The 21,280-nt window shown below is 41.3% G+C and overlaps 3 protein-coding genes across 3 annotated transcripts; 1 reads left to right on the top strand and 2 right to left on the bottom strand.

Annotated features, from left to right (window-relative positions):
- Nucleotides 1–22: 22 nt before the first annotated feature.
- Nucleotides 23–2,887, top strand: mcee (methylmalonyl CoA epimerase). Its single transcript, XM_061067723.1, has 3 exons — nt 23–60; nt 902–1,242; nt 2,548–2,887. The coding sequence occupies exons 1-3, from the start codon at nt 33–35 to the stop codon at nt 2,698–2,700; spliced, it is 522 nt and encodes a 173-aa protein (XP_060923706.1). The 5' UTR covers nt 23–32; the 3' UTR covers nt 2,701–2,887.
- Nucleotides 2,888–4,293: 1,406 nt separating this feature from the next.
- fth1a (ferritin, heavy polypeptide 1a) lies at nt 4,294–7,744 on the bottom strand. The gene is made up of 5 exons (XM_061067722.1): nt 7,467–7,744; nt 6,327–6,432; nt 5,337–5,483; nt 4,921–5,046; nt 4,294–4,754 (listed from the first exon to the last, which is right to left on the bottom strand). Exons 2-5 carry the CDS (start codon nt 6,426–6,428, stop codon nt 4,596–4,598), a joined length of 534 nt encoding a protein of 177 aa, XP_060923705.1. The 5' UTR covers nt 6,429–6,432; nt 7,467–7,744; the 3' UTR covers nt 4,294–4,595.
- An 8,712-nt stretch (nt 7,745–16,456) lies between these two features.
- LOC132998391 (large ribosomal subunit protein P2-like) lies at nt 16,457–19,383 on the bottom strand. Its single transcript, XM_061068003.1, has 5 exons — nt 19,296–19,383; nt 18,284–18,407; nt 18,130–18,178; nt 17,562–17,651; nt 16,457–17,158 (listed from the first exon to the last, which is right to left on the bottom strand). The coding sequence occupies exons 2-5, from the start codon at nt 18,404–18,406 to the stop codon at nt 17,079–17,081; spliced, it is 342 nt and encodes a 113-aa protein (XP_060923986.1). The 5' UTR covers nt 18,407; nt 19,296–19,383; the 3' UTR covers nt 16,457–17,078.
- Between the last annotated feature and the right edge of the window lie 1,897 nt (nt 19,384–21,280).

Here is a 21,280-nt window from a genome sequence, read left to right as displayed (position 1 = left end):
GTTCCGCTGACGCTTTGTTCCGGGGTCTAAAGATGGCGTCCGCCGTGCTGAAGGTTGCAGGTTGGTTTGTGTCAATAATGAAACGAATGATTTTCTGCGCCATGTCCCCTTTTTAACTTACTGTAGAATATTAAACAAGACTTCAACTCTTCTGTTTTGAACCGATGTCTCAGTCAAAGCTCCTCGTCAGTCCACGCAGCAGCTGGAAACACGCGTTTTCTCGTGTTTTGTTTGATACAAAAGTTCCTGCATTTATTTAATGTGACGACAAAAATGATTTCACCCACTACAGTTAAATCTGTCTCCGCCACAACTTTCAAACACTCACTAAATAAAAGGATAAAACTAACAGGAAGTATCAATACTAAACAAAACAATACAAGATACAAGAACTGCTTCAGTGTTCCTGTCTCTGACTCCTCTGGGGGGATGTAACACAAAAAATATGTGTGCTGTAAAATAATAATATTCATATATGAAGTATAAAAATTCATTAAAAAGGTGTTTATCCTGTTTTTCTGTACTAACATTACGGTTCAGCATTTGTTTGGAGTCAGTGGGTCACATGGCAGGGAAGCTATTACAGACATGTTTTTAAAATATTGAATGTTCATGTGTTATATAAGGACTCATATCTAGTAAATTATATCTGATATGATTTGGTGGCAGCGTGTCACATGACATGAAAGATCTACAACCTCTATAATATTTTCATTTAATGGAGTGATGTAGGCGCAGTCATAAAAACATGTAGTGTTCAGTCTGTAAACATCCTAAAGCTTTGTACGAGTTAAAAAGATGGTACAGATTAAACTGATTGAATCAGGCAGTGGGGACAAAGAGGATTAAGGTAAATTGAGGTAATTGCTCCACCTTCTTATCTCATCATTCTTCTATTCAGTGGCAGGTCTCTCCAGATGTTCCCGTCTGCCACTCCTGAGGACTTATTCAATGACATCACCCCTCCACCAGGGCGTTCCCTCATCTCTGTGGAAGCTGGGGAGGCTGAACCACATTGCGATCGCTGTCCCTGACATGGAGAAGGCCACGGCTCTGTATCGGGACGTGCTCGGGGCCACAGTGAGCGACCAGGTGCCCCTGCCCGAGCACGGCGTCTCCACGGTGTTTGTGGAGCTCGGCAACACAAAGCTGGAGCTGCTCCATCCTCTGGGGGAGAAGAGCCCCATCGCTGGCTTCTTACAAAAGAACAAGTCTGGAGGGATGCACCACATTTGTATCGAGGTGAGGCGGCATCGATCGCAGTCCTTATAGTCAGTGGACATTTTATGAGCTAGATCCCACCGATTTGATGTAGAACCTACTTCTACTTTTAGATCAGGTTGAATTGAACTTTCTTACAACAAGTAAGGCAGATGTATAACTAGAATGGCACCCAGTTGAGCGCATAGCTCCACCAAGCCCCAACACAGTCCCCCCAAAATCAGTCGAGGCCCCAAATTACACACACTTATTGATATCAGTCCTCTTAATATGGCTGATTAAAAATAATGCCACTTTCTCAGGATCGGCATCAAAATGAAAGAGTTCTTACTAGGCTCATCCTTTTACCAGGTTTTGTGGAGATCTGTTCAGTAGTTTTAGCAAAAGCAAATGGACAGGGGCAAAAACATAACCTCACTGGCAGAGGTAACTAACAGCAACATGCACTACAGGATTTAAACATTTAAAAAATAAAAATCCCCAAAGCGTGGTTTGGTTCCAGAGACTGTGCAGTTTTATACACAAGTGACGGAATCTAAAGTTCAGAGTCATCATCGTTCCCTCTATACATCTAGAAACAAGGTTTGCAAAAATGTGAAATAAGTGTAATAGTCGTCACGCAGCAGCAGAAAGTGTCAACATTAAAAGGTCTGTCCTCCAGAGGGCGCTGACAAGTGTTATTGGTGAGAAGCAAACTGTCCCAAACAGATCATAAGCCTTCAGAAAAAAAAAAAAACCTTCCGAAACATCTGCTGTCTTATTTATTCTTATCACAGTAGCGCTACTTGAAACCAAACCTGAGACATCTCTGGTCGCGTTCTCTTTTTTGCACAAGTCTTCAGTGCTATTAGGAATGTACTTAAGTATGGATGAGTGAATCGAAAGAGATAGCTTAGTGGGCTGCACTTATGCCTTTTTCAGACATTAACATTTCAGTTTGCTTTTCACATATGAAGAACGCAGCAGGAGGTTGTCAGAATCCGACACGTTCATGACAACATCAAAGAGTTGTAAAACAACTTCCGGTGAGGGGAGGAGCCTGTGTAGAGTGCTGGCAGGACATGGTGAAAATCACGTGTTTGTGTTAACAGCACAACGACATCAGGCTTTGTTTCCAAAACATCTTGAGAAAAGAAAATATCCGGATGTCAGCTCATGTCTGAAAGCAGCTTTAATGTTGCACATTTTAAACCGTGTTGTCCCACTTCTCCCTCTGTTTCATATTAAGTACAATAGATCCAGTCATTTGTCTGCATTTTATATGAGACTGACTCAGACTAAGTGAAGTGAGATGAATAATGAACACATTTTGCTCCTGGGTTGCAGGTGGACAACATCAACGCTGCGATAGCCGACCTGAAAGCTAAGAACATCCGAACTCTGTCAGCAGAGCCCAGGATAGGTGCTCATGGAAAACCTGTGATGTTTCTTCATCCTAAAGACTGTGATGGCGTTCTGGTGGAGCTGGAGGAAGCGTGAAAGCCTCAATATGACCGGGACTGTGGTCGCTGTTAATTCACCTTCACATATTCCAGATGATTCCGATTATTAGCAAATGTTGATTTTGTAGTATTGTTCATCGTAGCACTTAAGTTTTGAACTTCTCATTTCAGAAAGGTACCTCACTGTTGTTCAGAATGGGAATAAACTACAGAATGGTGTGTTATGACCGCTTCCATAAAGTGTATTTCTGATGAATGTTGAATATACATTATGTCCAATTGCATTTAAAAAGGAGTTAAACTTCAGGTTTATTTATACAGAACTTACAACTCTACAATACTTTCACTGCAATGATGCAGATCCTAAAATGGAAATGGCTGAATTAAGATAAAACAATCACATTTTCTTCATATATTGCAGTAAAAACATCATGATTCATCCTCATGTTTACAGAGGATGTAAACTCAAGGTCCAAATGCATTTTCTTACATATAAATTATGGTTATAAGTGTTTGTAATTGTGAGTTGATCCTTAAAACTGTTTCAAAGTCCATTCGGCCAAGAAGGCATTTTATCTGCATTTTTATTTGTTAGTTTGCAGGACTAAACTAAAACTACTCATGCGATTACCTTAACATTTTGTGGAGCGTTGGAACATGAGCCAAGGAAGAACTGATCCAGGAATTCTTTTCACTTTTTGATTGTGAGAGGCACTTTTCAAGATTTTCATAGATTTCTCTGAGAATACTTCATGGATGTTGAAAGAAATGTAGCACATTTGATGACTGTTATCTGTAAATTTGGTGCAGCTTGAGTGAAGTAAAGGGAACTGTTGGACTTGGAGGTATGAGCTTTACTGTCAGAACATTCTGGCATATTCACTGTAGTGTGAGTGGCATTAGCGCTGTGGTTTACTGTCTTGTTTCTTCTGAATCACTATTCAAGGGATTCACATTGGTACCAATCACAGACAGAAACAACAGGCGAGATCCATAACAGAATAACACAGATTGCCCCTGCTCGAGATTTCATTTACACATGGAAAACGTTTGAGTCATCAATCCCTTTTGCATCAGTTTGTTTAGAAACACCTCAAAGGGTCCAGAAAAGTCAACATACAATTTTAAAAACCAGTCTAGGGAACCATAAATTCACCAAGGTCATAACGGTCCACGCAAGTCTCAGACACCAATGTGTGAACAGCAGATGATATGAATTAGCTTCACATCAAGCTGCTTATTTGGGATTGTTGGTGTTTATAATTCTAGAGACCAAACTGTAAGGAAAGAAGTGATTATGATCTTTACATTCAGATAAACACAGGGTTTATATTCTTAATTATTAGTCTTTGGAATCTCAGTCAGCTAACAACATTTTGTTCTGGATTTGTTTAAATACAGTCACGGTTTCAGATGTAACACCTGGGTTTAATTTAGAGTTGGTTCCACACTATGATCACCACCCATAATTAGGACTCGAGTTATATTTTCTCAGTTAATGGAAGTGAAACCAATCGTTTACTCTGGAATTCCTCTTTCACTGTCTGCAGAGGAGTTGTGGTTTTTCAGACGTGGCTTATTTAGACCATTCAAATGACCTTTTGTTAACACAGACATTAAAATATGAGACTTCAGAATCCAGAGGGCTCAATTTATTTAACAGTTCTTGGCATAAAACTCAGCAAACACATAGTAGTGACAAGAACGCAGCTAAACGAGAGAGAGCAAGATATGAGAGACGATTGGAATGGAAAAGCACTCAGGCGTTTCATAGATGTTAAGATTACAGGAAACGGCAATGTAAAGAAGAATAGAACAGGTTCCAAACGACAAGCCACTATCATGCAGACGCCTTTGTATGGTTTAAAATACTTAGACGCATGTTACAAATATACATATAAAGAGGCGTTTGTGAAGGAACAATGCAGGGATCTAGCTGCTTTCTTTGCCCATGGTGTGTTTGTCAAACAAGTATTCGGCCATGCCATTGCTGGGAGCTCCCATGCGGCGCAGGTTGGTCACCCAGTCTCCAAGCTCTTTGATGGACTTCACCTGCTCGTCCAGGTAGTGAGTCTCGATGAAATCACACATCTGAAAAGAGATGGATCATATTTTAAATTAAACAAATACAACGAGAACTTTTTTTAAATCCTATAACGAATACAAGATCTGTTACTTGATAAGACTAGTAATATAATACTTGACACCTTTTTTGTTATGATGATTTGGGACTGGTGTTTTTTTGGTAAATACTTACATGTGGGTCGTTGTGATCAGAGCAGAGCTTGTGCAGCTCCAGCAGTGACTGGTTCACGCTCTTCTCCAGCTGCAGGGCACATTCAAGAGCCTCAATCCCACTGCCCCACTCGTCTCTCTCTGGTTTCTGCAACACAAAGCAGGGCAAGAGAGCAGTGAGACACTCATTAATGAAAAGGTAGGAGTCTAGTAACCCGACACTACGCGGGATTGTAGTTTAACGTTTTACTCAAGATCGAGGGCGTGTTTGTTTGCATGTCCGAGAAAGATAAGCTGGACAGCGCCCTCACACCCTCCGTATCTGTATGACCTTAAGTTACCCACCCAACATTATAGATATGGAAAAGAAATCACTAGAAAACAGACATTTATATATTTTTTATAGAGACGCACATTAGATCAACTGTGAGCACATACCCTGATATCTTGGAGGAAGATCCGTCCACCCCTCTGGTTCTGTTGTTTCATTAGCTTCTCCGCATGCTCACGCTCCTCCAGCGACTGATGACGGAAGAACTTAGCAAAGTTGTGCAATGCCTGGTCATCCCGGTCAAAGAAGTAACCCTGTGAGGAGAAAAGAGGACAAAGTTAGTGTTTTCAGAACTAGACATTTCCCTCAGGTGAAGTGGCTGAAGGAGAGCACACATTCCTGGGCAGCAAAATTACTACACACATCAAAAAACAACCACATGGGCAGAGGCGAATATGACAAAATTGTTACAAGAAGAAGAAAAAGTTTTCAGTGTCGTGCAAAACCAAATCATATCTCACAAAGCCATACTCATACACTTCTGGCCCTTAATAACGTCGGTGGTTAAAAATATGACTGTTCAGCAGGACTGGAAGTAGTAACAGCTCAGACACGCAAGGTAGATAGAATACAAAGCCTTTAAAACATGTCTCAACTAACACACCTTGTAAATCATTTATAAAAATTACCAGAAAGTAGCGAGAACAATTACAAGGCAATTTGCCTTGCCTCTGCACACAAAGCAACTTCAACCTTTGTGTTATTACTCAGCCACACAACATTCATTCACTTCAGGCACATGTTATCAGACAGGTTCTTAAAAACATGTTTACAAGTTTGGGTTGAAACAAACGGCTGTTCTGACGACTGTGTGTTGACTGAAGATGGCCAACGGCTGCCTCGCCTACCCCCCCACCAAACCTCCCACGTGCTCCTTCCTCCCTCTGAAGGACGTTGGCACACAGGCAACACCCGAGAACACACTAACAGCTCATCCAGCAGAGCAGTTAAATAACCAGTACGTTTAAACAGAGTTCAAATCATTAGGAACACTAACCATTACCAGTATTAACTACTTCCCTTTACACCAACCACAATTTTTTTTTATCTTATTTATGGCTTCAACATTTCCCTCTATAAACCGACTGGACTCTCACCATGGACAGGTAGACGTAGGAGGCGTACAGCTCCAGGTTGATCTGCCTGTTGATTGCAGCCTCGCAGTCCTGATGGAAGTTCTGTCTCACTTGGGAAGACATGGTTCTGAAACACAGCAAACAAACCACACGTCTCACAATGGGACCACTGATAAACAAAAAAACATATTGAATTGGTAAAGTTATTGATTAGTGCATTTGCAGAAAAACTGATAAACACAAGCTGAATATATTTGGGGTTTCGAATTGTTGGTCAGGGGGAAAAAAGCGTAATTTGAAGACGTCACCCTATTCTGAGAAATTTGATTAATATAGAAACAATTATATCAGTTTAAAAATCCATAAAATATGCATTAGTTGCCGTGCGCATTAAATCAAATATAAAACAATGAACTTAGGTATTGATGTACTGTGAATGGTGATGTACTGAAAATGTAAATAAGATCTTCCAGATGTCCTACTCTGCCTTTGACATTGTGTTGTGACTGGTGGTAGATACATTTTAAAACTGGTATAGTTAAGTAGACACTGAAGGTATTATCTAATATTGTTGTAGTAACAGACCATAAATCAACATTTAATAAAATAAAAAACATCAATAGCTTCACTGTGAAGTTTAAGCATCTGCTCAGGAGTCTCCTCATTAATCGATTACTCAAACAAATGCTCGTTCCAATTTCCAGAATGACGTCATCAAATCCGAGCCCTAAACCTCAAATTACCTCACAGAAAATAACACCACAAAATAGAAGCAGGGGATTTAAATCGATATCCCAAAACTTGGTAACAATAATTTGGTAATTATTAACCAGGCTTTATTTACCTATGTAACAACAAATTCTGGCAATTGACATTAAGGGTTGTTTTTTATTAAATCCTTCGATCTAAAGCGGTTTTCTTCAACCATATTAAGCATAATATTACATTACGTACATAATAGTTCAAACAGTGACGTGTGTGAGGACTGTTTGGTTTGAAACGTTCGAGCATGTTCCCGAGCTGAGGAGATGACGCAGGGGAGCGTCTGCGTGAAAAGGCCGCAGAGGAAAGAAAACAACAACACTGACGCAGCATGCGTGTGCGTGTGCCCGTCAGTGGCAAACACGTTCACACGCACGTCAGGAGACGAAGATATCTTACCGATCGTCGGTTGTTGTTGTCTGTCCTTCTGTAACGTCTCGGGTCGTTAGCACAACAAACTGTAGCTAGCTGTCGGGCTAGCTGTGTTTGGACGGTGTCTGCTCGGAGGTGGATGTTGGATGTTTTGTTCCGGGTGAGATGATTGAGGAGGATGGATGAGTTGATCGGATGGAGAAGTCCTGAGCCGAGGTGGTGGGAAACAGATGAGAGGTTTCCGTTCAAGCACTGTTGAAGCAGGTAACCTTCACTGTCCGCTAGCGAGGAGTCGACTGGGGAGCGCGCTTCAGTCTTCGCCTATAAACAGACCCTGACGTCACTACGCGCGCCACCGCCTCGTGGGAGGAGTCTGCGCAGTCCCGGTTATTTATTTAACAGTCACGTGTTTCATCAGCGTTTCAACACATTTACTTAACTTAAGAATTGTTTTCATTCATACTGGAAACACTTTCTCTGTGTCCGAAATCCCTCACTCGTCACTGTATAGTCCGCCATTTTGTTGTAGTGTCCGGAAGTTGAGTGAAATATTTTGGAGCCTATATTTTTTGGTGCCCGAAGGAGTACAACTCACTGCAAAGTCAGAAAACACATGCAAATAGAATAAACAAAACACGTGGAAATTAATAAACCAGTTCATCAATCGATCGATAGCTTCGTTGTCAAGTTTAAAAGGATAGTTCACAGAAAAGTGAAAATTCACAGATGATCTATGCAGAAGGACGGGTGGGTGAAGTGTTTGAGTGTTTCAGGGTAAACAGTGTTGCAGCCAAATCCAATACAATTGAAGTAATTGGTAACCACTTCCAACGTAAAAAAAACAAACAGAAAATGCCCCGAAAAAGTTCCAGTGTTGGCAATTTGCAGCGTGATTTTACCTTTTTCTGATGAGTTCACAATGAAGTGCTCTATATGAACCTATATAGTAAAGTAGGGCTCAGTGTCTTACTCATTTACTTTAAGTACCAAAACTACAAAGTAAAACTCAAATCATACATACCTACACCAAGGCCCAAGAGCCTCCTTATGAAACACACCCTAAATACACTAGACCTGGACTTTATTAGGATCTGCACCACATAGCACACTATGTAGCGCAGACTGTGACAGTGCAGTAATCGCACTGATCATTAAACACACAGACGAGTTCAACGGGGACAACAGACTTATGAACATGTGGCTTGTGTTTCCATGGCAGCAGCAGACCTATAATCAGGTTTTTAAACTATTGGTCAAATGTACAGCGTGTTTTGCTGACTGCCTTGACACTGCAACTGAATATTATCTACCCTTTTATATACCGTCTGTGCTATCTACAACACTGTATCACACGGTGTGCTACAAAACATAAGCGTAGTAGAGGATGACTCAATCACTAAAATCACATTTCTTTGTGTACTCTAACAGTTCTGATTACTCTATCCACCTCTCAGTCTGAACTTTTTGAAAAGCACAATGTCTACATAACTTTGCTGCTGAGGAATCCAAGACAGACCATAAACCCAACTATGGATTTTAACTAGCTTCAATTACTGGAGCACATAGGCCATATAGTTCCCTTAAACTCAATCAAGCCGCACAACATTTCACAAATTTCCCTTCTTGCTGAAATGTAGTGGAGTAGTACAACGGGGCGTGAAATGGATATATACCTCAAAGTTGTGTTTAAGTACAAATCTTGTGTAAATATACTTTGGGAGAATACACATTTGTGATTAACACCAATTTATCAGCTGCCGTTGGTCAGTATACGTCAGATCATGAGCCTTCACATACATGACGTGGATGCTCGGTTGGAGAAGGAGAAGTGCCTTGGGAGTTCACGTCTTGGGAAATTTCAGGAAGCTCTTAGTTGCAAGATTTCATTCTGTTTAAATATGTGTTGCTATAAATGAACAGGCTATAATGATGTTTTTGTTGTGTTTTCAAATCTTGTTCCATGCTCCTCTCCGGTATCTGCACAGCCCTGATTAAATGTATAACAGAGCAGATGACGAACAATCTGCGCAGCACATTCTGTCCTCAGACATAAAACACAACACATTTCACAGACCCACTTACTCACCTCACAACACATGACTCAGCTCGGTTCTTTTCAGTGACATCAGCAAAAATAAAAAAAGTTTAAGATTAAGTAACAGTCCTATAGTCACGCACGGGACATGACTCATGGGTTGATGAAGACATTTTAGTTGAGTTGATTCCATTGTGGAAACTTTTCTGTCCCGCGTTCATCTGCTTTAATGACACATCCAGAGCATTAAACTCGGTCTTGTGATTCAATGTTACCCCCGTAGAAAAGATATTTGTTTTACAATACTCACAACAAACACAGGTTAGATTATCCTCAATAAAGGTAACATGCCCATCAAGTGTTACCTCCACCAAGAAGGTTGTGTTTAAACCCCTGTCCATATGTTTGATCATTTGTTTGTAAGCAAAATGTCATTTCATAAAACCAAGTCAATGGATTTCCAGAAAACTGGATGGAAGGATGGGACGTGGGCGAAAGAAGAACCCATTTAAGTTGTAGGATTGTGGTGCGAGGGATCTATATTCTATACAGAAACTGAATACACAATAATCTTAGTGATGGTCTCACTAGGGCATTATCACCTAAATTGTACAAATTGTTGTTTTATTTACCATTGAATGGGCCCTTTATATCTATATACTTTATATTTACATCAGGAGCGGGCCCTCTGTACGAAGGCTGCCAGATTAGACAAACTAAACACCTTTTGAGTTTTTATGACAACTGAAGTCTTCCATTAAGTTCTCCTTCATGATGTGAGGGGTATTCAGCTGCAACATGCTACTCCACCACTAGATGTCCCACAATTCTACACACTGAACCTTTAACATTGCGAGATAGGTAATTTTCAGCATTTTTGTTATTTTCTTAAGGAATAACTCATGTATTTTGCTGAAATAAAACATGCACACGTAATATCCGAGCAACACAAACAACAACGGCACAACATTTTTCACTCAAATCAGAGCTGATTCTCTCAGTCAGCATCAATTGTCATACATCTTATGATTCAGTTAAACCTGCTATTTCTTTATTTGTTTCTGCTGCACTGTATTGTCACCATCATGCATTACCTCTATGTGAAACCATACTTGACCAAAAATACCGCATGTGTTATTTTGTTGAATATCTCAAACAGGGACAGACAAACAGGGACAGTTTCTTTTCAATGTGAACAGCTGTGTTTAGGTCTCACTTCTGGGTTATGGCAGGATTAGGGTATGAGTGCCAAATGTGGTGCAGCTTGTTAAACTTAAGGGAAATGTTGGGCCTTGGGTGAGGTATGTGCTCTACAGAGTGCCATTCTAATTATATATGTTCCATTAAGGTCCGTATTTGAGTTCATGGTCTGTCTGTGATTACTCAAGAGCAAAGATACGTAGATATGAGCAAAGATGTAGACATTGTTCCTGAGAAGTGGATAATGTAATCAGAGCTGTTACAGTACACAGTGAAATGGGATTTTAGTGATTCAGTCATCCTCGATACCACTCTCGTTTTGTAACACACAGTGTTGTAGATAACAGATTGTATATAAAAAGATAGATGTTGCAGTGTCGAGGCAGTCAACAGAACACATGACCGATAGTTTCAAACCTGATTATAGGTCTGGTGCTGCCATGGAAACACAACCACATGTTCTCATGAAGTCTGACTGTGTCTTACACCTGCTCACAAAACTCACTGCTGCTATTGACATTGACTCGTCTGTGTGGTTTAATGATTAGTGCTTACAGCTCATTGTGTTGACCCTTGAACCTGAATTTCATGAAATTACCTCAGGAAACCAGTGAAGCCTTGTCTTTTCTCTTCATTGGTTGTGGCAGTCATTTATTAATTATGAGTGGCAGTAAACCTAGAAAATAAAACCCACTGATAAGTTGAATTGATTACATTTCATTTTTCTTTTTTTTTGATGTTGTGTAATACGCCATTCTGCTTTTAAGGCCAAACTTAAAGTTCTGTTTTATTTATACTACACTGCTCAAAAAAATTAAAGGAACACTTTTTTATCAGGGTATGGCATGAATTCAATTGCACTTTTTTGATAATTATCTGGTCAGTTAAGTAGCAGAGGGGGTTGTTAATCAGTTTCAGCTGCATTGGTGTTGATGGAATTAACAACAGGTGCACTAGAGGGGCAACAATGAGACGACCCCCAAAATAGGAGTGGTTTTGCATGTGGAGGCCATTTCAAGTTTCTCCCTCTTGATCACTTCGACTGGTTTTCCATTAGTGTTGGCTTTAGCTAGAGTCATTATCTCTACTGGGAGCATGAGGCGATTTCTTAACCCTACAGAAGTTGCACAGATTGTCCAACTCCTCCAGGATGGCACATCCATGCGTGCCGTTGCAAGGAGATTTGATGTGTCTCCCAGCATAATCTCCAGAACATGGAGGAGATTCCAAGAGACAGGCAGTTACTCTAGGAGAGCTGGACAGGGCCGTAGAAGGTCCTCAACCCATCAGCAGGACCGATATCTGCGGCTTTGTGCAAGGAGGAACAGGTTGAGCACTGCCCGAGCCCTACAGAATGACCTCCAGCAGGCCACTGGTGTGAATGTCTCTGCCCAAACAGTCAGAAACAGACTTCATGAGGGTGGCCTCAGGGCGCGACGTCCTGTAGTGTGCCCTGTGCTCACTGCCCAGCACCGTGGAGCTCGATTGGCATTTGCTATAGAAGACCAGAATTGGCATGTCCGCCACTGGCGCCCTGTGCTTTTCATAGATGAGAGCAGGTTCACCCTGAGCACCTGTGATAGACGTGAAAGGGTCTGGAGAAGCCAAGGAGAACGCTATGCTGCCTGCAACATCGTTCAGCATGACCGGTTTGGTGGTGGGTCAGTGATGGTCTGGGGAGGCATATCCATGGAGGGACGCACAGACCTCTACAGGCTAGAGAACGATAGTCTTACTGCCATTAGGTATCGGGATGAAATCCTTGAACCCATGGTCAGACCCTATGCTGGTGCAGTAGGTCCTGGGTTCCTCCTGATGCACGATAATGCCCGGCCTCATGTGGCAAGGGTATGCAGGCAGTACCTGGAGGATGAAGAAATTGATGCAATTGAATGGCCCTCACGATCACCTGACCTAAACCCGATAGAACACCTCTGGGACATTATGTTTCGGTCCATCAGACGCCGCCAGGTTGCTGCTCAGCAGGGGCGTCGTTAGGCCTGTTTTAGGGGGGCTGAAGCCCCCCTAAAATGTTCTTCAGCCCCCCCAAATAATTTTGGGGATTTAAAAAAAAAAAAATTTTAAATTTTTTTTTTTTTAAATTAAACTTGTTTTACACATGGACAAGTTATTTATAACTCTAACATGCTACATAAGTGAGTGCATTTCTGGTTTGTATGTATTCTCCACCTTCAAATTACAATCCAACAGCCTCTCATCATACTTAAAGGTCCCATCGTATGAAAATTCCACTTTTGTAGTGCTTCTACACGTTAATTTGGGTATCTGGCATGTCTACCGTCCCAAAAACTGTGGAAAAACACAACTCCCGCGATCTGGTGTGGTTTCTCTATGTCAGGAAGTATGCGCTAGGGAGCGTCCAATGGGGTTATGGGCATTCTTTACGTCATTGGCAGTTTTACGTCAGCGCAGAGACCCCCACCAACACTCGACCCACCAATCGATGGAACCACAATAGATTTAAGAACCACCCACTTTATTGACCGTCCATCGGTTTGCGCCACGATTGCATTCTTGCGAGCCTTGTAAACACTTGGATAAGCTATCTAGCAGCATGAAACGAATTCGACCACCGAGAGCCACCGCGTAGCCCATAGCCCGTAGCCTGGAGCCCGGGAGGCGAGAGCCCGGAGCCGGGAGAGTGAGCTGTTGGTGTTTTTTCCAGGTAGGAGCTCGGAGCTGCTTCACTGTGTTGATGCTGTGGTTATGCTGCCTCAACTGGATGTGACTTTGTTGTTGTTAGCAGCAGCAGCTAACGCTGGCTTCTGTGTGTGTGTTTTGCCCCGGTGGAAGCAGCATGTATGAATACAAAACAGCTTGCTGCTAGCGACGCTAACGCTAGCCTAGCGTTAGCTGCGGCACCGGCACCTCCGTGCACCGCCGCTGTCGGGTCCGGGACGTCCCGGTGAGGGCTCCTTGGAGGTGCCGCTGTTAGCTCCGGGGACGTTCCGGTGAGGGATCCTCGGAGGTGCCGCTGTTAGCTCCCGGAGTCTAGCTTGTGTGTGTGTGTGTTTGTGGCGTCCCGGGCATGCAGCACGTTTACATAGAAAACAATGCACTCGTAGGCTAACCCGACTCGTAGCTTCTGTGTGTGTCTGTCTTTGTTAGAAACTAGCATTGGGACGTGTTCAAGGAACCCCCCCGGTCTCCGGTTGCATTGTACCGGTGCCGGTGGGCTCGCTCAGCGCCAGGGTGGCGAAGCGGAGGAGGAGGAGGGGGGCAGAGAGCTGCACATTATAACTTTTGTGGCTCTTACAGATTTGCTCCACGCAGCCCGAGCTGCACGAACCGGTGCCGGTCACCAGCAGCTCGCTGCCGCCTCCGTCGCTCGCTTTAAAATAGACTCATTCCCGGGGTTTTAAGTGCATTTCGCCGCAGAAGTTGCAGCAGTGTTAGCTTCCAAGGCTAGCCCCCACATCCCTTTGCCTATGTGTGTCTGTGTCTATCTGTGTGTGTGCGTGTGTCTGTGTGTGCGTGTGTCTGTGTGTGTGTGTGTGTGTGTGCGAGCGCTCAGATACAATTATATACTATATACACACATATCTAATGCATGTATTTAAATAAATGTACATCCTTATCAGAGGGTGTAGTATTTTTAAAATTGTAGCTTCAATGAAGAAACACAACAAACAAATACAGAAATATGTGCAGGACAGTGACTTAAAATTATTTTAACAACCTTACATATGCTAAGGAGAGATTTAAGACGTGAAAGTGGATGTGTGTGTGTGTGATTGAAGGGGGGGGGGGGGCGGTGAGAGAGGGCTGTCTCTCACCGACTTGACTCAGGTCAATTTTAAGAGGGCTGTTTTAGACAGGGTAAAAAGGCTGTTGTTTTAAATGATCCTTGTGGTATTTTGACCAAAAAATGTTACAGACATTTCATTAAGACCCCAAGGAACCATATCAACTGTGGTAAAATGGGCATACGAGGGGACCTTTAAAGGGACTCTTACCTTTGTTGCATTTGAGAATTACAGCACATTCAAATCATCCCGCCTTCCTCCAATGCCCCACCCCCTCGTTCCCATCCGCGGTGTTTTTTTGAAGAAACTTTATTTACCAGCAGACTTACAAGCTACTGCCTCCGCGCACGCACGTGAGTTTTTGTTTACCAAAGCAATGGATTCGGATTCAGAAGCACCGGTAAGTTATATACATTTACATTCACATGCCTTGATGACGCGGGCACGAATGCGCCACAAGAAGCAGACGGAAAACCTGCATGTCCACGCAGCAAACAGACAGGTCTGTCGGCCAATAAGGTTCTTTCGGTCCGAAGAATTTTGTTGGTTGAAGTTTTCACTAAATATTATGAGAGTGAAATAATTGTTTGTTTTTACTCCTGGTGGGTCTTTCTTGCATTTTAGAGTGTCATTACCTTATTAATACCAATTTAACCTTATCCAAAAAAAGTGTAAAAATGCAACAAAGGTAAGAGTCCCTTTAACTATAAAAGACCGGGCACTAGGACCTTGGGGAGTCTGCATCGCTGCTGCGCTGGCTTTCTCACTCTGCCAGGTAACGTCTCTCATCAAGACAGCAGGATTACAGCCAAGGAGTTTAGCTCATAGTAAATGATGCACGGAGTGAATTTGTAAGTACAGGTAGTTACAGAATGTGGCTATTTGTAGTTGTTAACAATTGTTACCTGCTTAAATTTAGGTTTACTTGAGGCAAATGAAAGGGAATATTGTAACGAGCTATGTTAACACTAAGCTAGCTATTTCGTTAGAAAATGTCTCCAGTGAGCAGGAGTGTGAACGAGCAAATTTGAAATGTAAGAAATAACTTTCGACAGCTCTCTATTTTTGCATTAATATCTATCTCTAGTATTTTAAAATGATAATATCAGTGCCTATAGAATGTTGTTTAGAATCAGTTAATGCTAGTGAAAACTAAATGTCATAGTGTCCCTCATAACGCTATTGTACCGGTATATCATCCAATTCATTGACCAGATGGATATAAGAAGATTCTTTAGCAGAGGTGACAAATAACTTCTGTTATCTTATACTGAATGAATGCAAGCAAAGATACAGAGAAAAATCACACTCTTTCTGATTGAACCAATCTATGAACTGTCTGCGCGCGCAGACATTCAGCATCCTCAGGGGCTAAGCCCCCCCTTTCTTTTAATCCTAGAAACGCCCCTGCTGCTCAGACTTTACGGGAGCTCACTGATGCCCTTAGACAGATCTGGGAGGACATCCCACAAGACACCATCCGTTGTCTCATTTGGAGCATGCTGCGACGTTGTCAAGCATGCATACAAGCACGTGGGGGCCACACAAGATATTGAGAAGCATTTTGAGTTGCAGAAATTGAATTTTGGCAAAATCTACACACAAATGCCACATCACTTTTTCACTGATTTTCGGGGTGTGAAATTGAGCCCTCTGTAGGCTGAAAACTTTTATTTCCATCAAAGATGTGGCAATCCTTTTGTTCCTAAGACATTTAACTGTCCATATCAGTATAAATATCCAACATAATTTTTTTTCACAATGAGATCTGATGTTTTCAAAGTGTTCCTTTAATTTTTTTGAGCAGTGTATTATATCTTTGTCTGTTCTGAAATGCTTAATTTCCAGATTTAGATCAAAGACTGAGGTTATTAATAACCTGCTTTTTGTCTGTGATCAACTGATGTGCTCGTGTTTCAGTGACAGTGATGGATTCTCGATCCTGTTACAGAGCCCTGAAGTATTCATTAAGGAAAAGATCACATTCAAGCTAACACAGCATATATCCAGGAAAATAGAAATAAATGATTTTATTATTTTTATCTATTAATATATATGCCCTCTTATAGAGGTAAACAGCGTGCACATCACCTACAGCCGTAGGGTTGTTATACTAAGTATTGAACAGGTGCAGAGTTGTTGAGTCTGGTGTAGGAATCTTTTCCCATGGATAATTCAGCACCCCTTAGACACAGCAGCCAACATTGACATACTGCACTAGTCAGACACTCAATACCACCATCTGTTGGCCATACCACTCAATTAGACAAGTCATGGTCCGGTACTGGATGTAATATGGTAGAAAGAAACCGTTGTCCTGTGGCACAATTGGACCTAAAGACTGAACACTGACATCCTACAACTCATATTGACACTTGTCCTATGAAATTGCTTAGCTGTCAATTTTGATCAGTCAATACATTTTGAAACTTCAATCCAGTGAGAAAATGCACTAGTTGGTCAAATCAAATTTGAAAACTATTTTGTTACAGGGAGCTTTATAGTTAGCAGCGTAAAACAGCAGTTTACCATCTACTCAACACAAAATGTGGTTTAAAGGAGGGCGAATTGTAAAAAAAAAAAAAAGATCTTAAGAGAAGAGTTTTTTTATAAACTTTATTCATGTTTTGAAAAAGTTTAGTCGAACAGGCCGAATCCCATGTCATCATCAGACGCCTCAGATTCCTCTTTCTTCTCTTCCTTCTCCTCAACAGCAGCTGCAAAACAACAACTTGATATTATTTTTCTGCTATTAACACCAAAGCACATTTGAACAAACAGCTACGCTCAAGAGGTCACCAAGATAACGTGTGCACTTAGTTAGAAAACTGCTCTCCACTGGGTTAATATTACAATTGTTTGTATATGAGAATACTATACTTTAACTTTTGAATAAGAAAATTATGACACCAATTTCAACAAATTTACAGAGAATCCATAATTGTTGCCCAAAAAAACCCTTAGGGCATCTTAATGGCTTTTACCCATAATCTATATGATAAAGAAAACTACGACGACTAATTTGGCTTGAAGTAATCATACTAAGATAAAAAGTGAAAGCAGAGTGTGTGCCAAGTGTCACTGATGCTGACAAACAAGGTGCTAAGCTGAAGTGCTCACCTGCAGCAGGGGCTGCGGCTCCACCTGCAGCCGCAGAGCTGGCAACAGCCACGGCACCACCTGCTGGCATGCTGGCCAGTTTACCGTAACCTGAGGAGAGATGAGAACAGAACAGTAGAGTAAGACAGTAAGACAATGTGGATATTTAGCTTCGACAATATTAGCATAAACATCTTCCCTGGACTTGGTGACAATATTTGATGTATTTTACAGATTAAGCTAAGTGAACAATGCCTTTTTGGTCGTCATATTTAGAGTGCAGAGTCAAAGTTAAATATTCAACCCAGTCAGTCTTGTCTGGTTGGAACCAAGTGTAAAACAATTCAGATAAACAGTAACAATTTAAAAGCTGGATACTATCATCATTGGTTGCAAATAAGTTTCTCCTGTTTGTTTTTAGCAGATATTTTGTGAGTATAACTGGTCAGTTTCATGTATTTTGGATCAAATTCAAAGGCACATATTGTTCAAATACAAACAGGTTCTTCATTGTCTGAGAGGGACTCAAATCTACCAAATTCATCCGAATGGAACACCTCAAAAGGTACAACGCAAGTGGGAGACTCACCTGATGCGATCACCTCATTCACATTCTTTCCCTTGAGCTCAGAAATGACCTGTTGAGAAGGAGACCAAATTATATGTATATCACCGCATAAGTCAAGACCAGCAAAAGGTTCAAGTGTAGCAGCAGAAACAATTAAGAGCGGGCTGCTCTGTACCTTGGTCATGCAGGCATCATCGGCCTCAATGCCAACACTTTCCAGGATCTTCTTGATGTCCTTGGATTCAGGGGTTTCATTGCCTCCCAGGGCAGCGAGCAGGTATGCAGCAACGTAACGCATCCTGAAGACACAACAGTGAGACGGTTAACACAGATGTAGGGTTGACAAAAACAGATATACAAGAGACGTTCAAGTTGGAAGAAAGCTTTGTTGAAAGGACGCCCATACTTCATCTTAATTAATCAGAAAAAAACATTAAAACCATCAGTGTGACCCACCCAGGTCTATCCTGCACATAGGCTAATATATTGTTGACAACTTATTCACGTAGTGCTTCCATCAATGGTAAAATGACAAACTCTTTGCTGAGAAACAAAAGCTGAGAAATTATGGGATATTTATCATGATAATTACAAGTTTGGTCTGCTTCACAGTTCAAACATCTTTATTAAGGGCATAAAGATTTGAGGACATATCTTTTCTACATATAATCTGAGCAATTTGATATTAGGTAGAAAGTAAAGTAAACGCAACCAATCTACATTAAGTATTATCATTCTAACAAATACACATGACCATGGTTCGCATGACATGACTGTCACCAGATCATGAAAAGAATCCTGGACAGTTAGCATAGACACACCACAGCTTGATTCATATTCCCCGGGTATATGAGTGAGACCCCTAACTCTCAAGTGTTGAAAAATATGAAGTGTTAAAACCTGTAGTTATTACGAATCGCAGTTAACAGTTAAAAACTTAATTTGAGATAAGCACAGCTGCAGCTCGACAACCATGTGGCTGCGTGTGCTCCGGTCCCGCTAGCCAACTTAGCTAGCTAGCCTAGCTACCCACTGCCACGGGGCGAAAAAACATTAAATATCGACGACTCGTCGCTCTGTGACGTCTCTGAGTTACCAGGAGCAGGAGCTAAGTTGTTCATCGACACGCTGTGCTCGGTCCCGCACTGATTCACGCGTTTATTAGGTTATTAGAAGAAGAAACTCACTTGAGCTCGGAAGGTGAACGCGTGTTCTCTTCGGGGTTAGCGGGCAGAAAGGAAGAAGCGTCGGCGGAGGGAACCGGAAGAAACCGTGCTTCTTCTTCTACGATGATCAGAGCGAGAGCAAGTGAAGGCGACTCTTACTGGTCACCTACCGACAGTGCAATGAAACTCGAACTGCCGGTTCAACTCACCTGGGCCCTGAGGCTAAACAACAGTATATTCATAATAATAATAATGATAATAATAATATTAATAATAATATTGATAATAATGATAATGAGAAGGATAATGATAAAAATAATGATTCTGGTAATAATGATCCTAATGATTCTAATGATAATAATAATAACTGGACCCTCTCCGTGGGCTCCACCATCTCTGCTCCTCCCTCTCTCGTTCACTTCCTCTTTTTCCCACGTTTTAAAACACTATTGAAAAGAGCAACATTATGGTCTTATCTCTCCTCAGCAGTGTTGCAACACTGTTTAAAGGCAGCTACCTACACGTTTCAAAAATAGCAAAGGTATTGCTGTAAGAACTGGGTTAAAGTGACTGTAATGTTAAAATATCTTTACAAGGCACGAACATTAATTGGCTATGATACGTTAATAACCATTTCATACAGAGGATTAAAGTCATAGCAAATTTGAGTCTTTTTATGTAACTCAATGAAAAGAAAGCAGTTTACCAGTTTCAGTCATTCAGTATCATCTTCCATTGACATCACTGCAAAGTCCTACCACATTCATTTGAACCAGATTTTTGTACAGCTCAACTCTCTATCAACATCTAAAAATCAAGCCGGTCACTACACAGAGACACTGTTCTGTGGGTCGGAAAGTACAACTGACTAAGTATTTGTAATAAAACCCCTAACACACCTTGAAATTGTCTCAAAATAAATGAACCAAGATTTTGTAAACAATAATATTAATAACCAGGGGTCTCGGGGGGCACCGTTGAGCCATTTTGAAAATTCCTCCGGAATACGTAAATCTCACCACTTTCAAATTTTGGTAAGAATTTGAGAATGTTAAAGCCCTCAAAAGCCAATTAATTTGCCTGAATAATTATAATAATAAGGAGGGGCCATTTGGTTTGCCAACAGTAGTCATACACAACCCATACACATCATAACAATACATAAAAAGAGCGTTAAACATCCATTAGTCCTTTGTTAAAATACTAAAATATATTAAAATGTGTGTGTGCCATACACCAGGGCTACAGCTGGTTTAAAAGTCAGACTGCTGAGGGGACAATGATCTTAAAGATGACAGAAATTGAAGCATGACCACAAATTACAATAATAAAACTAAAAAAATGGATCCACGATCTCTGATTCGCAATCCACCGTCAGGTCCATGATCACATTGTAGAATCATTAGTGTAATAATTGGTGCATCTGTCTCCCCACATGTGAACAACTTTGTTGTCAGTGATGAGCAAATAATTTCTCCTTCAAATGTCTTGTCTTATTTGATCAACCATCCACAACCCAGAGATATTCAATTAATCATAGTTTAACATTTTTGAAACTGGTACCTATATGTTTTTTGGCACTTTTTCCAGAGTTGATCGATCAGTTGTTAAATCAGAAGTGTTCTGTCAACTAAATTATTGACTACTGTTGTAGCTCTTAGATATTACCTATATTAAATCAAATATATAATGCACAGTGGAGTTATGACAACATCATCTCCTTTGGCGAAGGATGAACCCTCGACGTACCTCAAGGTTTAAACGGTTTGAGGAAATGTCCCAATTCTGAGAGAGAGAAAGAGAGAGAGGCGTCACCTTTGCAAGACATAAAGATTCCTTCATTCTTTGACCACTGACACTGTCCCTACAGGAGTGGAGTTGTTGTTTACGGCTCAGCATCAAATACATGGTCAATGTATGTACGCGATACAGAACCTTGTGTTTTAATGACGTGTAATCAAACTTTGACGGCACGAAAAAAAGTTGGGGAGATTGTGAAAATGTCC

The sequence above is a fragment of the Limanda limanda genome, chromosome 3, assembly GCF_963576545.1.
Source record: "Limanda limanda chromosome 3, fLimLim1.1, whole genome shotgun sequence".
NCBI lineage: Eukaryota > Metazoa > Chordata > Actinopteri > Pleuronectiformes > Pleuronectidae > Limanda > Limanda limanda.
Note: the sequence above shows the minus strand (reverse complement) of the source record. Positions and strands in the feature narration are given on the sequence as shown.

What these genes read in the sequence shown, in the direction of transcription:
- mcee (XM_061067723.1), top strand. Translation starts at nt 33, where the DNA reads ATGGCGTCCGCCGTGCTGAAGGTTGCAG. An exon ending in CGCCGTGCTGAAGGTTGCAG is followed by an intron (nt 61 to 901) that starts GTTGGTTTGTGT and finishes TCTTCTATTCAG; the next exon opens with TGGCAGGTCTCTCCAGATGT. An exon ending in TGCACCACATTTGTATCGAG is followed by an intron (nt 1,243 to 2,547) that starts GTGAGGCGGCAT and finishes CCTGGGTTGCAG; the next exon opens with GTGGACAACATCAACGCTGC.
- fth1a (XM_061067722.1), bottom strand. Translation starts at nt 6,428, where the DNA reads ATGTCTTCCCAAGTGAGACAGAACTTCCATCAGGACTGCGAGGCTGCA. An exon ending in CCTACGTCTACCTGTCCATG is followed by an intron (nt 5,484 to 6,326) that starts GTGAGAGTCCAG and finishes TTCTCCTCACAG; the next exon opens with GGTTACTTCTTTGACCGGGA. An exon ending in CTGATCACAACGACCCACAT is followed by an intron (nt 4,755 to 4,920) that starts GTAAGTATTTAC and finishes ATCTCTTTTCAG; the next exon opens with ATGTGTGATTTCATCGAGAC.
- LOC132998391 (XM_061068003.1), bottom strand. Translation starts at nt 18,406, where the DNA reads ATGCGTTACGTTGCTGCATACCTGCTCGCTGCCCTGGGAGGCAATGAA. An exon ending in GAATGAGGTGATCGCATCAG is followed by an intron (nt 17,652 to 18,129) that starts GTGAGTCTCCCA and finishes ATCTCTCCTCAG; the next exon opens with GTTACGGTAAACTGGCCAGC. An exon ending in AGCCGCAGCCCCTGCTGCAG is followed by an intron (nt 17,159 to 17,561) that starts GTGAGCACTTCA and finishes GTTGTTTTGCAG; the next exon opens with CTGCTGTTGAGGAGAAGGAA.